This window comes from Papaver somniferum, chromosome 3 (genome assembly GCF_003573695.1).
Source record: "Papaver somniferum cultivar HN1 chromosome 3, ASM357369v1, whole genome shotgun sequence".
Taxonomy (NCBI): Eukaryota; Viridiplantae; Streptophyta; class Magnoliopsida; order Ranunculales; family Papaveraceae; genus Papaver; species Papaver somniferum.
The window spans coordinates 213,905,180-213,920,769 of NC_039360.1; the positions used below are offsets into that span (position 1 = coordinate 213,905,180).

Consider the following 15,590-nt stretch of genomic DNA (forward strand, 5'->3'; position numbering starts at 1 on the left):
TGTTGCGGAATCACAAACAATGAGACGAAGATGTTTGTGATTACTTTTTATATCTTGCCTATCGGAGAGGTTAATCTCAAGCCAATCAATCTAATTGTACTCGTACGATAGAAGATGCAAGATCATATCACACAACTACGATAAAAGTAGTATCGGTCTGGCTTCACAATCCTAATGAAGTCTTTAAGTCGTTAACCTGGTTTTAGAAGAAGAAAACCAAAGGTTAAAGGAGAACCGACTCTAGCACGCAAACTAGTATCACACGTAAGGTGTGTGGATTAGTTTTGCACAAGGCTAGATGTCTCCTTTATATAGTCTTTCAAAGCAGGGTTTCGCATTGCTCACAAAGCAAACACTATCCACTGTTAGATGAAAACCTGATTTAGATTCAAGCTAGTATATCTCAACTGTTAGATCGAAATCTTATCTTGTTATACACAATTGAAGTGCACGCTTCTAGGTTTGTTAACCGTACCCAAACTTGTTGCATTGTTGGTTCAACAACAGTCAACCAAAAGGTTAGCCATTTGGGCATTTCATACCAACCATTTTCTTCTTCACCATAACTAGGTCAAATGACTCATATGAACTAGTTAGAGAGTTGTTCAATTGCAAGGAAATATCATGTACTACACAAGACACAATTGAAGAAAAGATTATTTGATTCACATGAATCGTTTCATGAACTTTAGAGCCAAGGTTTGCAAAATCATTCCTTAGTCTTTATAAGTTTAAGTTCAGAAATCATCTTCAGATATATAACCTTTATCAAGTTCGCAGACTAGGTTCGCGGACTTAAGGTACTGGAAAGAGTTTACAAACTCCAGCAGAAATTCTCGGGTTTGAGGTCGCCGGTTCACGGACTTGGCTCATGCAAGCAATTTGTTAACTCAGCAGAAATTCTCGGGTTTGAGAACTTCGGCAGTTCGCGGACTGAGTTATCGGACTTGGGTACTAGCCATTCTTCCAGTATAGAACTTATGCACATATGTGTTTCCACAACATACTTATGTCCAACATTGGTTATGTAATCTAAACTCTCATTCCAATCATTGAACATTCTTAGATAACGTTATACAGTTGTTACACTATTTCTCGTCAAAGAAATTTTCAAGATGACTGAAACATATCATGACTTGCGTCACTAGGTAAAGAAAAACATGGTCAAAGTGAAACGCTTACCAACACATATTTCGAGATATAGATAGACGAGGTGTACTCGGCTCGAAATACCAAATGTGTATAATCTAAGTCTATATATATAGCATACGACTTTTTTCTCAATAAGTAAGAGATAGAATGGATAGAATTTTGAGTGACAGATAAGTTCAAGTCTTCACATACCTTTTTATCGAGAAGTTCCACCGGTTCCTTGAGTAGTTCTTCCACTTGTATGATGAATCTCCATGAAGTCCTTGAGCTCAACTACACTTACTGTCCTAGTCCGAGACTTAGCTATAATAGACTATAAATCAAGACTTATAGTTTTGATCACTAACATTGACAAACATGCTTGAGATAGAAACGCATGCGAGTTCGACCGAGCAGTGCTCTAACACCTTTCCCTTACAAGGATCGGTTCACTTTCCCTTACTATGATCGGTTCCCTTTCCCCAAGGCAGACATAATCAGATCATACCACAGGTGATTACTTAAGATTGGTTTTACTAATAAAAGTTATATCAATATAAAAGTCAGGACTTTGTGAATAGTTCTACCAAGAACACAACAAGTTGTGAGCGGTTATACTCTATCACACATATTGGTTGTTCATAAGATATGCAATGAATAACAAAACCAATAACTCATGGCAATTTCCTTTTCGGTTCACAAACAAGTTTATGAACTTACTTCCTTAGAACACATGTAAACATTGTTCCTTAGGATGAAATCCTCACCTCATACCCATACATAATCACAATTCAAATGATTATGGCGATATCTTATCTACAAAGTTTAATGGTTAAGCAATAAACCTCGTATTGTATTCCTTAATACTATGTCTATCTAGAGTTCATATATGCTTCGCAGTTATGTTTTCAATATGCAAGACTTGAAAGATACGTTTGGGAATGAAACATTTCAAGTCAAATATCACGAACCTCAAGTGGAAGGATGATTGTTGTTATTGTAGATCCTTGCTTCTTCACATCTTCAAGACTTCACAATACTTGTAATGTCTCATGTCCTAATGCTTTCAAAAGCTAACCTATACGAAGTTTAACTCTAGTACATAATCAAGCGACTCTTTACATGAGTTTTGATTCACTAAAATATGACAACCAAACTTGACATACCAACGCTTGGTGGGTTCAACCGAGCAATGCTCTAACAATTATATTTACTCACAAGCTTTACCATTTTATTTATTTGAGACTATGTTGTATGATTCTGGTAGATTTATTGGAAAGAATAAATTTCGAGTCAAGCTTGAAGAAATTTTGGTGGTGGTGTGTTTGAGATTTTTGGAGAGATAAAATAAAAAATCAAAAACCACATGATCACCCCATGTTTCTAATTTATTAGTAGTATAATCAAGTAGCCAGAATTTTTAATGACTAATACAGTGGTTTGCTTACATGTTGCGAATACTACAAAGAAAGAAATATCCCTAAGGAAAAATGGATCGACTTAAAGTCGGACTGAATAATCTTTATTGATGCGGCTTTTAAAAAAGAAGATTCAACAATGGGATATACTTTCTACTTTATTCAGTGGACAAAGAATCTTTTGTGCATATTGCAGCGGGATCGGAGTGGGCCTCCTCAGCTTTTCATGCAGAATCAAAAGCCTTGTTAAAAGCAGCCTCATGGTTAAGTGAAAATATACTATCTAGTGTCTCGATAGCAACAGACTTCAAAACACTGCGGAAACGATCAACAAGACTTGCAAAGATTCTCCTTGGAACGCGGATAATACCATTCAGAATACTATCTCAATACTGGAAAATCTTCCACAGGCCCCGGTAAAGTATATAAACAGGAAATATAATTATGCAGCGGATTACATTGCTAAAGAAGCTCGGATAAAGCATCTTAGGCACAAGTCTTCCAATATTCAGCAAAGAGTCTTAAAATCTAGTGTTATTTCCAATATTTTTGTCAAAAATGAGATTATAAATCTCTTGTACTCTGTTATTTGATTAATACAATTTGCCTTTCCATCAAAAAAAAAGATGTTTAGATAATGCCATGCAAATACTAACTTATTACTTTCCTTATAAGATGGATATTGGATAAGAACGAGCCGATATTTAACATAAGTGATGTGTGTCGTCTGCACGTCAAAATTATTTATACTTTCTCACTATATAAAATTTATTATGAAGTAAGGGTAAGAAAGAATTGTTCCCACAGAGAGGTCTTGGTTGTTACCATGTTTCTTATATAAAAAGGACGGTTTTCTAATTATATCTAAACTAAACTAAAAAGTAACAAGAAAATAAACAAGCAGATCAAACAAGTAAAAATATTGGTCAGGGATTTCGTTTTATTTTTTGATATTTAATATCCTTTTATCAAAAGCCCTAGAATACCTCGATCGCAAGAATATCCCGCAAATTTCCTAAAATCATCATATTTACATGTAAAAAGATGCAAGTATAAAAGAATAACCTAACATGGGAAGCGCACTAATCAAGTTCAATTCTCATGGAGCATTAAGATTCATGAAATAGGCTAACCAATGCAATTGAAACACATTGTGCAACCAATTCAACACTGGTCGCGATTCACTTGTGATTACTGGGATATATCACTACAATCAATAACTACAATTATGTTACTTGCAATCATGAATTTGTCACTTTTGCGTATGATAAATCTTAATCCAGTTGTAGATATGAGTGTGAGTTTAAATAATTTACAACTTGATCACTAGACAAACAATCAAATCATGTTGTAATACGTCAATCATAAAAGGGAAAATTGGGAATATGTTCCGGATTCACTAATTGAGTTGGGGATCCATCCCACAACTGTAAAAATTATTGAATCTATCCCATCCGTCCAGAAGGTCCGTTAAGTAGTCAATGTCGGCCATTGACTGATCAAAACGAGATATCGTTACCTGGTAAAATTACGAGTACATATATCAGTTCTCCTCATCATTTATTTATCACTTATGGCTTAGCAAGAATGTAGTTGCAGACATTTCCAGTACAACAAGGTTTAGTTATTAATTTTAATCTCGATTATATCGTAGTATACATCCACCTTCAATTATGGCTTTAGCTTCGACTGTAGAACAAAAGAGGAGCGACCAAGCAATAAATAATCCACTTACTGGTTTTTACAAGAGAAAAAAGAGAGATGGAGATGACGAAAGAAGAAGATGCAAATTTAGGCCAATGAAAGGTGAAAGGCTTAGCACCAGCAGTCTTTTGTTCACACGTACGAAACCATATGCGTGCCACCTTGACTATTTAATAGCATATTTGGACGGATGAGACAGATTCACTAATTTTTACTGTTATGGGACAGATCCCCAACTCAATTAGTGAACCCGGGACATATTCCCAATTTTCCCATCATACAACTATATTTCCAGAGAATCATGAACGATAAAATTGAGAAAAAACTAATGTATCAAAACAAAAACCATATTTTGTAAAATCCGATTAATTTTAACCAATTATAAAAATCTAGATATTCATGTCAATGGAGTTCATAACCAGAAAAAAAAAAAAAAAAGACATATTATAAACTCTAGAAAAAAAGTAACATAAGATATTAAAATAGACCCCCTTTTATGTGAACAAAGGTTTCCTTTTCATAGCCATTTTCCTTCTCCAACTTCAAAAATTAGGTTAAGTCTTATCAAAGTCCATCTCCAAGTGGTCCACCAAGCTCATGTGTGGAAAAAAAACTCACTGAAAAATATGGTCGACGGAGTTAGATGGAAGTCGCCGGCAAAGTGAACGGAAAAACACCTTAGGTGATCGGAAAAGTGCACTGCCAGTCACCGGTTCGAACTACCAGTTAACATCAGAGTTAACGTTACTTTAGTCAAGGAGTCAAAGTCAAAGTAGGAAAGAGGTGAGTCAGTACTGAGTCAGCTTGTCTGACTAGGTCTAAGTAATCTGAGTTGGTCAGGTCCCAAACCATTTTGAAATGCCAAACCTTATGTTGCACCATGATGACGCTACACAGTCTCAGGTTGCACCATCATGGTGCTTCTTGCTTCTTTATAATGTGCAATCACAATCATTCAACCCTAACAGGGGCATATCCATGTGAAGGCACACTTAGGAACGTTCCCATTCAAGATTTACCTAAAAAATCTTTACCTATTTATGTTTTGTCGGATATTTTTTAGATTTTTTTTCTTATTCTAATAAATTCATTTAGATTTTCTTCAAGGAAAATAGGTAACAAAATAGATAGAGAATATTTTCTAGCTAACAAGATATTCGTAATCAACGCATATATGATATTTTTAGCTATAAAATAGGTAAAAACTAAGAATTTCCTAGGTTATGGTTTGCAAGTTTATGTATTTTAGGCTTTTACTCTATTCGACACCAAGCAATCAATTTATCAACAGATGACAATCGAAAGGTATTTCAAAAGAATTAAAATAAGTGAGACGCCGTCAGTACCAAGCAATCTAACGACAACAAGTGAGACATCAGGAAATGAAAACATATCAAGAGATAAAGAATTTCCTCACAATCTCCCATTCCTATTCCTAATACATTTGATGTTGTAAGTGAAAACATCATATATTTGTATGTTTGAATTTTCGATTAGTAAATTTGAAGCAACGATTTTACTAATGACCATGATGAGATTCGAATAGCTTTTCTACTACGAGGTCCGTGCCAGCCTCGAGGTAATAATTTCCCTCAACATTTTATTAAGACATAGTTAAGAAAGTTTAAGTCATCATGGTGTGATGAACATCCCAATTGGTTGGAGTATAGTATCGAAAAAGACGCAGCTTTTTGTTTATGTTGCTACTTATTCAGGCCAAAAAATGAGAATCCTTTTGTTGGCGAAGGCTTTAGATATTGGAAGAATAAAAAAGCATTACATGATCATGCCGGTGGAATTAATAGTCCCCATAACAAAGATAGAAAGAGTTGTGAAGATCTCTTAGATCTAAATCAACCCATTACAACAATTTTTCATAAACACAAAGATCAGACAAGGAATCAGTACCAAAAGCGGTTAGAGGCATCTATTAACTATGCTAGATTTCATTTACTACAAGGGCTTTCGTTTCATGGACATGATGAATCTGAGGAATCTAAAAATCGAGGAAATTTTATCGAACTTTTGAAATGGTTAGGGGACATCAATGAGGAAATGAAAGCGGTGATATTGTATAATGCTCTTGGGAATGAGAAAATGATAGCGCCAGACATTGAAAAGGATATATCAAATGCATTTTCTTTTGAAATTATTTCCTCAATCATAAAAGAAATTGGTGATGGATTATTTTCCCTTCTCGTAGATGAATCATGCGACATATCTTCGAAAGAGAAAATGGCCATCGTATTGCGTTACGTAAAAGATGGTTGTGTAATTGAGCATTTTGTGGGTATCAAGCATGTATCATATACAACAGCTCTTTCACTAAAGTTGCAATCGATGAATTTTTTCGAGACATGGATTAAGCATTTCCAAGGTGCGAGGTCAAGGTTACGACGGGGAAAGCAATATGCAAGGTGAGTATAATGGTTTGAAAACATTTATCTTGAATGAAAATATTAGTGCATACTCTGTTCATTCTTTTGCTCATCAATTTCAGCTAGCAGTTGTGGCCGTGGCAAAGAAACATACTTATGTTGAAGACTTATTTCTACTAGTCACTAATATAGTGACTGTTGTTGGAGGGTCAGCGAAACGTCCAGATATGATTCGGGAAAAACAAGTCATTTTAGTTTATGAGGCAATTGATAGAGGTGAAATCTCTACAGGCCAAGGTTTAATTCAAGAAACCAACCTTAAACGAGCTGGTGATACTCGTTGGAGTTCCCACCAGAATACTCTAATCAGTATGACTAATATGTTTGTGGTTGTAGTTGACGTCCTGGATACATTGGCACATGATTCAGACAAAAAATTTGAAGCAAGAGTTCTCCGAGATTCAATTCACACATACAATTTTGTTTTTATCTTACACTTGATGAAAAATATAATGGGTATCATGGCAGATTTGTCGCAAGCTCTGCACAGAAAAGATCAAGATATTGTGAATGAATGCCATGAAACTGGTTACCATATGCAAGCAACGATTGCAGAAGATGGATGTGAATCTTTATTGCTACAAGTTTCTTTTTTTTTGCGAGAAACACGAAATTGAAGTTCTTAACATGGAAGACATGTTCTGTTTTCCGGGAAAATCGTAACTCTTAGCTCCACATATCACTAATTTGTATCATTATCATGTCGAGTTATTTTATGAAGTAATAAACATGCAACTCCTGGAGATAAATTATCGTTTTTCAGAATCGTCTACCGAGTTACTTCTTTGTGTGGCATACTTGATCCCTATCGAATCGTTTTCTGCTTTCGATAAGCAAAAGCTTGTCCGCCTTGCTCAATTATATCCAAGTGACTTCTCTGTTGTTGAACTGGGGATTATTGAAGATCAACTTGAAACCTATATAATGGACATGAGATCAAATGGTGAGTTTTTGGGCTTGAAAAGTATTGATGATCTTGCTAAAAGAATGGTTAAGAAAAAAAAAGATCAAGTGTACTCATTGGTTTATTTGCTTTTGACGTTAGCGTTGCTCTTACCAGTTGCTACAACTACAGTAGAAAGAGTATTTTCCGGTATGAAAATTGTGAAGACTCGGCTACGCAATCGAATGGCAGATGAGTGTATGAATGATAATTTGCTTTGTTATATTGAAAAAGATGTTTTTGATGCTATTGATAACAAGGTTATCATACGACGGTTCCATAGAATTAAAAATCGCCGCGGACAGTTACCAAATATGTTAATTTAATAAAGAGATTATTAATAAAAGAAAAATAAAATAGTGATTTTTTTATAAAGTTCCTCTACCAACAAAAAGTTCTGGATCCGCCACTGAACCCTAAGGGTACATCTAGTTAAACATTCCCCGAGCCTTGTTGTAGCTTCTCTGCATCTAATCTTCTCAGATTCAGTGAACTCCATACACCAATATCACACTCACTTGCAGTCTTGACCTATCAAACAACATTTTGTTCTTCATAACCCGCATTTAAGCTCACAACACCTTCCTTCAACTGTAACTAGCAACTACAGATTCAAACCAACATCTCTTTCTTCACTTCTAACCTGAACAACAACAACCCATTTCCTTTTAATGCAAACATTCACAAATCCATTACATAAGTCAACTATCCATCTGCAACTGCATCTTCTAACTTCTCGACATGATAACCTCCATCAGCTAATTACTTTCTTCTACCAGCAACAACAACTAGCAGAAACCCTTCAAATCATATCATTCTCCAGAACCATCACCACTATTTCTATCCCCGCTTGTAACTACAATACCCAGAACTGTCGACTGCACTCGTTCGGTCCCTTTCTCTTGACAACATCATCAGCATAAATAACTTCAAGCCTCAGTTCAATCTTCATCTCCACAACATGGGTCACCAATTTCTCATTTCAAAACCCACATCACCATAATCACAACCATCAAGACCTTTTTTTTTTCATTTGAATCAACTAATGACTTCATCCATTGCCAATTCAATCTCAAGAGCGTCAATAATTTTCATACCACCTGTACTAGGAAAAAAATTCAAGTTCCATACACAACCCATCAATTAACCGAACTCAAAATTTTGTTACAGCGAAAAAGGATTTAAACTACCGATGGATTCAGATACAAAGCCTAATTCATTCTCAGTTGAATCCATTAAAACCTAATGAGTGCATATGCCTCTCTTTCTGTATGTATATGTCTATATCTATGTGCTTCGCCTGGTTGAACTCAGAAAATGTACATATATATGTATATATATAATTATCAAAACAATGTTGGTGCATGTTACAATACTCCAAGATATTCTATAATTTTATAATAAAATCCCAAGCTCCTAAGTGAATTGCTCACTAGTATAGAGCCGGATAAGTATTTGTTTAATGCTATGTTCCTCAGTTGAACTCCTGATATTGACCTGACATCCATGTTCATTCTCAGCTGAATAACATGGATTCACTGAAGTGTCTAATTAAGTTATGCACAAGGGTACCTGATCAGGAACATCGCAGCTATGTTAACAAGACTCGGTGGTTTCCATAATAGACACAAGGATAACAAAATTCAACGATTGTGTGTTAACACATAAAATTTTCTTATTTTATTCAATTTTGTGTAAACACACAAAATTTGCTTATTTCATCCAATTTTCCGGTGCCCATGACTACAACGATACATGTAAGCCTACCTACACCTCTATATCGAAAATATATATAGTCTATATATGGTCCTAAATCTATAAAAGATTCAGTCTAAGAACTTAACTAATAACTATAAGTATTCTAAGGCAATACCATAACCTCTCTATAAAGCATATGCATCTATATAAGTAATAGAGCTTTCCCCGTCCGAACTCTGAATATACTATGTATATGCAATACAAATACTGTATATCTCAGTATCTATGTATGTATAAAATTATCAGAATGATGCTGGTGCATGCTGCAATACTCCCACATATTTTATAATTTTACATAATAAATCTCAAAGCTCTTGATCAATGGATTGCCCACTAATATAGGGCGACTTTTTACTCAAAATGACATTGATGCTCGATACGACCCTCCCAGATGTCCCCTGGTTGTACGAAATATTAAGAACATACTCTTGTGCCACCTGCTTCCTTGACCTTGTTCAACGCTCCTTGATGGATGTCCACTAGTATAGAGCAACATTGAACCTTTTCTAAGATGCAATAATTCCACGACAGAATTCCCTAGACTCGTCCATATGTCAATATTTAGACTCGGCAATATTGAACTTGCTTCAAGTCGCGGAACTTCTACGGCTGAATTCCTTGAACCTGTTATTATATCAACGCCCAAATTTTAATCATCCTAGTGTTAATGGTATATTGCCTTAACTCTCATCTAGGTATTTTGACGGCAGACAAATCACTGCCTCAACACTTTATTCCAGTGCTTTCAGCACTATTTTTTTTTGTTGGGAAAAGAACTCTTCTCAGCTGTAGTTTATCTTTTGGAAACGAACTCTTTTTCGTGACATTTCATTTTCTAGCTAGAATGCACTATTAGTGCACTTTATTTTCTGTAGTGAACCCTCCTTAATCATAATTCATTTTATAGGATATACTCTTATTTGGTCCAATTTGTTTGGAAATTGGTTAGTATATTTTTGATACTTCTTCAAAATTAAGAAATTCATCCCGAATTGTTAAATTTTAAGAAAAATCGTGTTAAAATGATAATTGGGGAAGAATTTGGAGACTAAACTTAATTGTATTGATTGTACCTCCATTACTACATTCAACTCTTAATAAGGAAAGAAAAGAAAATGACAAAAGTGGAGATGAGAAAAAAATGAAAAATAAATAAGAGGGGTGTTCCATTGGAAGGGGAATTTTTTCAAGGTTTGACAATCTCATGTAAGTTGGTAGATGATGATATATAGATGGTTCAAATCATTACATAGTTACATGGTTACGTTGGTTAAATTGCATTGTTCCATTTTCTATTAATGTTATTTATGATGATAGTTATGTTATATTATCTTTTTGTCCTATAAGTAGTTGGTGTTATGTTTGGAATATTTTTAACACATATACGAAGTTTATTTTCAGTATCTCTTTTCAAAGATCTCTATTAAATGTTAGGTAATATGTGAGCTTTACGTTCACATTTGGTTTAATTTGTGATGTTTGCAGGAGTGCCCTGCAGGATCATACAATATATCAGGTGTTTATATTTTTTTCTCTTGGCAAATAAGGTATCAACCTAGAAAAATATAAGAGATGCAAATATACCAGCCATAAAATAAAGAAAATTTACCCTAATTAGAACTTTTTAACCAATAAATTCTCAGATACCCCGGAAACAAGTTTATTACCCTTGGTGTTTTTTTTTTTTTTTTTTTGAAACTGGACATAGAAAAGCGGAGACTAGCTCCCCAGTAAGGACTGAGAAGCGTTGTTTGGGACATACATATTACAATCAAACATAGAGAAATAGGCACCACCATCTCCAGAGGATGGGGCATAATCATTGGCCATGGATTGGATTGTGGTCTTCCAATCTTGCCTTAGGGAATTACAGTTTAATTTGCGAAAATAAGAAAAGAGTTCAACATTTTTTTAAAATAGGGCAACGTGAGTAGTTTGTTGAGGCAGACTCCATTTTGTCTTCAAGATCTTCATCGGCTTGCTGTCATCCATTTCAATGTTGCATATCCTGAGATTGTTGTGTTGATGCCACTTCATTGCTTCAATAACTTCCACAGCCGCGTTTTGTTGTAGTGAGTTCACTGCGCAGAGGCATGCCCATCTTCCTTTGGTTGTTCCGCGTTCATCTGTCAAAACATTAATCACAATAGCCGTGTGAGGGTGGACATGCCAGCTACTGAAACACTTCATTATTAATTTTGGAACTTGTATCATGATTTGAATTTGATCTAGCTGGGCCAAGGTTGGGGTTCTGTTGAAAGATAGCTCACTGGGGTTGGTTTTCCATAACTGAAAATGGTTTTCTATCTGGTGAATAGTAACCGCAGGTGTTTGTTGTTGTTGTTGGAAGCATTTTAAGCACCTAGCTTTCCAGATATACCAGACTGTAAGAGCATACAACTGATTCCATTGAACTCCTGAGAACAGACTGGGTTGAGTGTTTGTAATCCAAGATTCAATCCATTCTTGAACGTTTGCAGTATTTGTATCTACTCTACAATGTATTCCAAAACAGACAGCGCGACTGAACGGGCATCTAAAAAGGGTATGTGCATCATTTTCAGAAGGGAAGCCACACATTGTACAGGTTTTGTCTATCGTGGTGACCCATCTTCCTATTTTACTGCTGACTGGGAGAATGCCACTATAGCATTTCCAGACAAAAACACGGATACGACGAAGGACATCAAGAGACCAAATTCTCTTCCATATTGGGTTTGGTGGAGGGACAGGTGGATAGCCGTTTTGAATGGCTTTGTCTCTTATCAGATGCGCATACACTGATTTTACCATCAGTGTCCCTTTACTAGAGTGCGGCCAGAATATGGTGTCTTTGGTGGTAGTATGTTGTCTCAGATCAATTTCAAGAATGTTCTGCATAACATTTTTGGGCAGGACTTGATTTAGGAAATTTTCATTCCAATTTTTGGTATCTATGAACAGGATATCACTCACCTTGGTCAGGGTGTTTGTTATAGTTGGTTTGATTTCATTTCTGGAAATGATATTGGGGTGGGTGAGGGGGATCCAATTATCATCCAAAGGTGAATATTCTTTCCATCTCCAATTTTCCAGACAGCTTCTTCTTTAATGAGTTGAATTCCCTTCCATAAGCCTTTCCAAAACCAAGAGCTATTTTGTTTCCGTTTGGTAAGCTGTAGAGGGGTACCGTTCCTAAAATATTTTGCTTTGAGCACTTTTGTGGTAAGGGAATCTGGGTTGTGTATCATCCTCCAGGAAGTTTTGGTGATCATGGCTAAGTTGAATTGTTCGGATTGTTTGAGACCTAATCCCCGTTTTCAATGGGGGTGCAAATAGAGTCCCAAGCTTTGGGGAACCAACCCCTATTGTTATCTGATGAGTGGCCCCACCAGAAAGTTCTGTTTAAGGTATCCATTTTCTTGGTTATCTCTTTTGGTATTACAAAACAAGACATGTGGTATGTCGCTATGGTATCAACCACATGCTTGATACAAACTCTCCTGCCCGCAGGGGATAGGAGTTTGCTATTCCATCATTTGAGACGAGCCTTTAATTTTTCTAGGATTCGTATGAAGCATTTAATCTTGGATTGATGGGTAAAGAGCGGAACCCCTAAATACTTGTCATCCAGTTTTATTCTTCTTACTTTGAGGATATCTAGGATTTTTCTAATTTCTCCATTGGAGACAGAGTTACTGAAGAAAGCACCGGATTTATCGTAGTTGATTTGTTGGCCAGACCCCATGCTAAAAACATCTAGGATATGGACAAGGTTTTTGCACTCTTTCTTCCATATTTTAGCGAAAGTGAGACAATCATCCGCGAAAAGAAGGTGGGAGATGGCGGGATCAGACGAGCCGAATTTTACTCCACTAATTAGTTTTTGGTTTTCCTCTTCTTGCAACACCCTTGAAAGGGCTTCCATACAAATAATGAAAAGGTAGGGAGAGAATGGGTATCCTTGTCTAAGCCCACGAGTAGGTTTAAAGAAACCTGTGGGGGACCCATTAACAAGAACCGCACTGGTGGCGGTACCTATACATTGAAAGATGAGGTCGATCCAGTTTTTGCAGAAGCCCATTTGCTCCGTAATTCTGATTAGGAAGATCCATTCAACCCTATCGAAAGCTTTTGACATGTCTATTTTAAGGCCCATGTATCCTTTTTTTTCCTCTCTGCTCTCATTGTATGTATTATTTCATGGGCTATGATGATGTTGTCCGAGATTTGTCGACCCGGGACAAAAGCCGATTGGTATGGGGAGATAAGCTTATCAAAGAAAGGCTTGATCCTTCCTGCCAGAAGTTTTGAGATAATTTTGTAGATAGTGTTGCAAAGAGAAATTGGTCGAAAGTCCTTAGGGGTTGTAGGAGATTCTATCTAGGGGATGAGGGTGATAAAAGTGGAGTTGAATTCCTTGAGGATGTGTTTTGTGGTGAAAAAATCCTGAACCATTTTGACAACTTCATCTTTCAGCAGGAACCAGTTCTTCTGGAAGAAAATAGCCGGGAATCCGTCCAGGACGGGGGATTTATTTGGGTGCATATAAAAAACAATGAGTTTAATTTCAATTTCTGAGTGGGGAGCCATCAGTTTAGCATTGTCTACATCATTTAGGGATTTTGGGATTAGTTGGATAATTTGCTCACTAATGATTGTATTAGAGGTTGAAGCCATGGAGGCAAAATTTTTGTGGAAAGTATCCTCTAAGCCCTGTCTATCATTGCACCAAGTTTCATCATTGTTGTTGATTGTATCAATTCTAAGTTTTCTAGCCCGAAAGGTAGCCGTTGAATGGAAATACCCAGTATTTTGGTCTCCTAGATGTAGGTTATTGTCAGTGGCTTTGGTTTTCCAAAAGCTTTCTTCATAGTTGTACCACTTTTCCAGGTCTTGTGTGTCTTGGAGATTGAGGTTGTTTTTTGCATGGGTAAGATTTTGGTTGAGCTTTTTGATGTTTTGTTGGATGTTTCCAAAACATTCTCTGTTCCAAATTTTTATTTTTTGTTTCACATTTTTGAGTTTAGACATGACTTGAAAAGCTGTTGAGCCTCCTGGGTTTATGTCCCAAGCTTCCTCTATAACTTGAAAACATGATAGTTCTTCCATATAGATGCCAAAAAATTTGAATGGTTTCGCTCCATCTTTCCAGCAGGGAGAAGTTCTAATCAGAATGGGGCTATGGTCCGATCCTAACGGCGTTAGGTGGTACACTAGCGCTCTTGGGTAGAGATTTAACCATCCAGGGTTAGCTAGGGCTCTGTCTAGTTTGGCTTCCACAAAAGCCTGTTTTCCCTTTTGTTAGACCAGGTAAAAGAGTAACCCACAAAACCTAGGTCCATAAGATCAGCTTCATTTATTAGATTATTGAAAAAGAGACTCTCAGTTTGGTCCACCACTACTCCTCCCCTTTTTTTTTCAGCAATAAGAGTAAAATTTAAGTCTCATAGTACAAGCCAAGGTACTTCAACATTACTAGCCAATTTTTTGAAATACTCCCAACTAGTGTGTTTTCTTAATCAATAGGGGCACCCATAGGTTACAGATAACATCCAGACATTTCCATTAACTTTACAGGTGACTATAACATCCAATTGTACCCTTGGTGTTTATGTGTTCTTTTTACCGATTTGTAATTTTTGAGACTTGACATGTAAAAACAACTCTTAAGCATTTCGCTTGACGTGGAATCGTAATGAGAATACAAACCCATAAAACTTTTAGGTTTATTTTGCGTTCAAGAGTTTTACTTATTGCAGGAGAAATAGTTTACTATGACCAATATCTAATCAATTCATTGAAATAAACAAAAATTATTAAAAAAATATGAGAGATGATGCTTATTTGCATTGGAGAATTCAAAACCTCAATCTCTATAAATGCAAATTTGAAAAATTCATGTTAATTCACATTCTACTGATTCACATTCTACTACCGTAGAAATAAACATCAACTCTCATATTTTTATTTTTTTTCTCATTTTCATTCTATGAATTGTAAAAAATTGGATCATTTATAAGTTTATACGTGTCCCCTCTTTGTTGTTCTAATGTATCTTCGATTTTCGTGTAGCCATTGGATTTGGACTTTCCAATCCATTAAAACGTGGGTAAACAAAATACGGACATTTTAACCATGTATAGAGCCATCCTGCCAGTGACATGTTGAGTTTTAATTACCTCCGATTACTGGTGGGTCAACAACATATACGAACAC

General features: G+C 36.0%; 1 protein-coding gene across 1 annotated transcript; it reads left to right on the plus strand.

Annotated features, from left to right (window-relative positions):
- Positions 1-5,544: 5,544 nt before the first annotated feature.
- Positions 5,545-7,308, plus strand: LOC113360616 (zinc finger MYM-type protein 1-like). Its single transcript, XM_026604107.1, has 3 exons — positions 5,545-5,558; positions 5,969-6,670; positions 6,717-7,308. The coding sequence occupies exons 1-3, from the start codon at positions 5,545-5,547 to the stop codon at positions 7,306-7,308; spliced, it is 1,308 nt and encodes a 435-aa protein (XP_026459892.1).
- Positions 7,309-15,590: the final 8,282 nt, after the last annotated feature.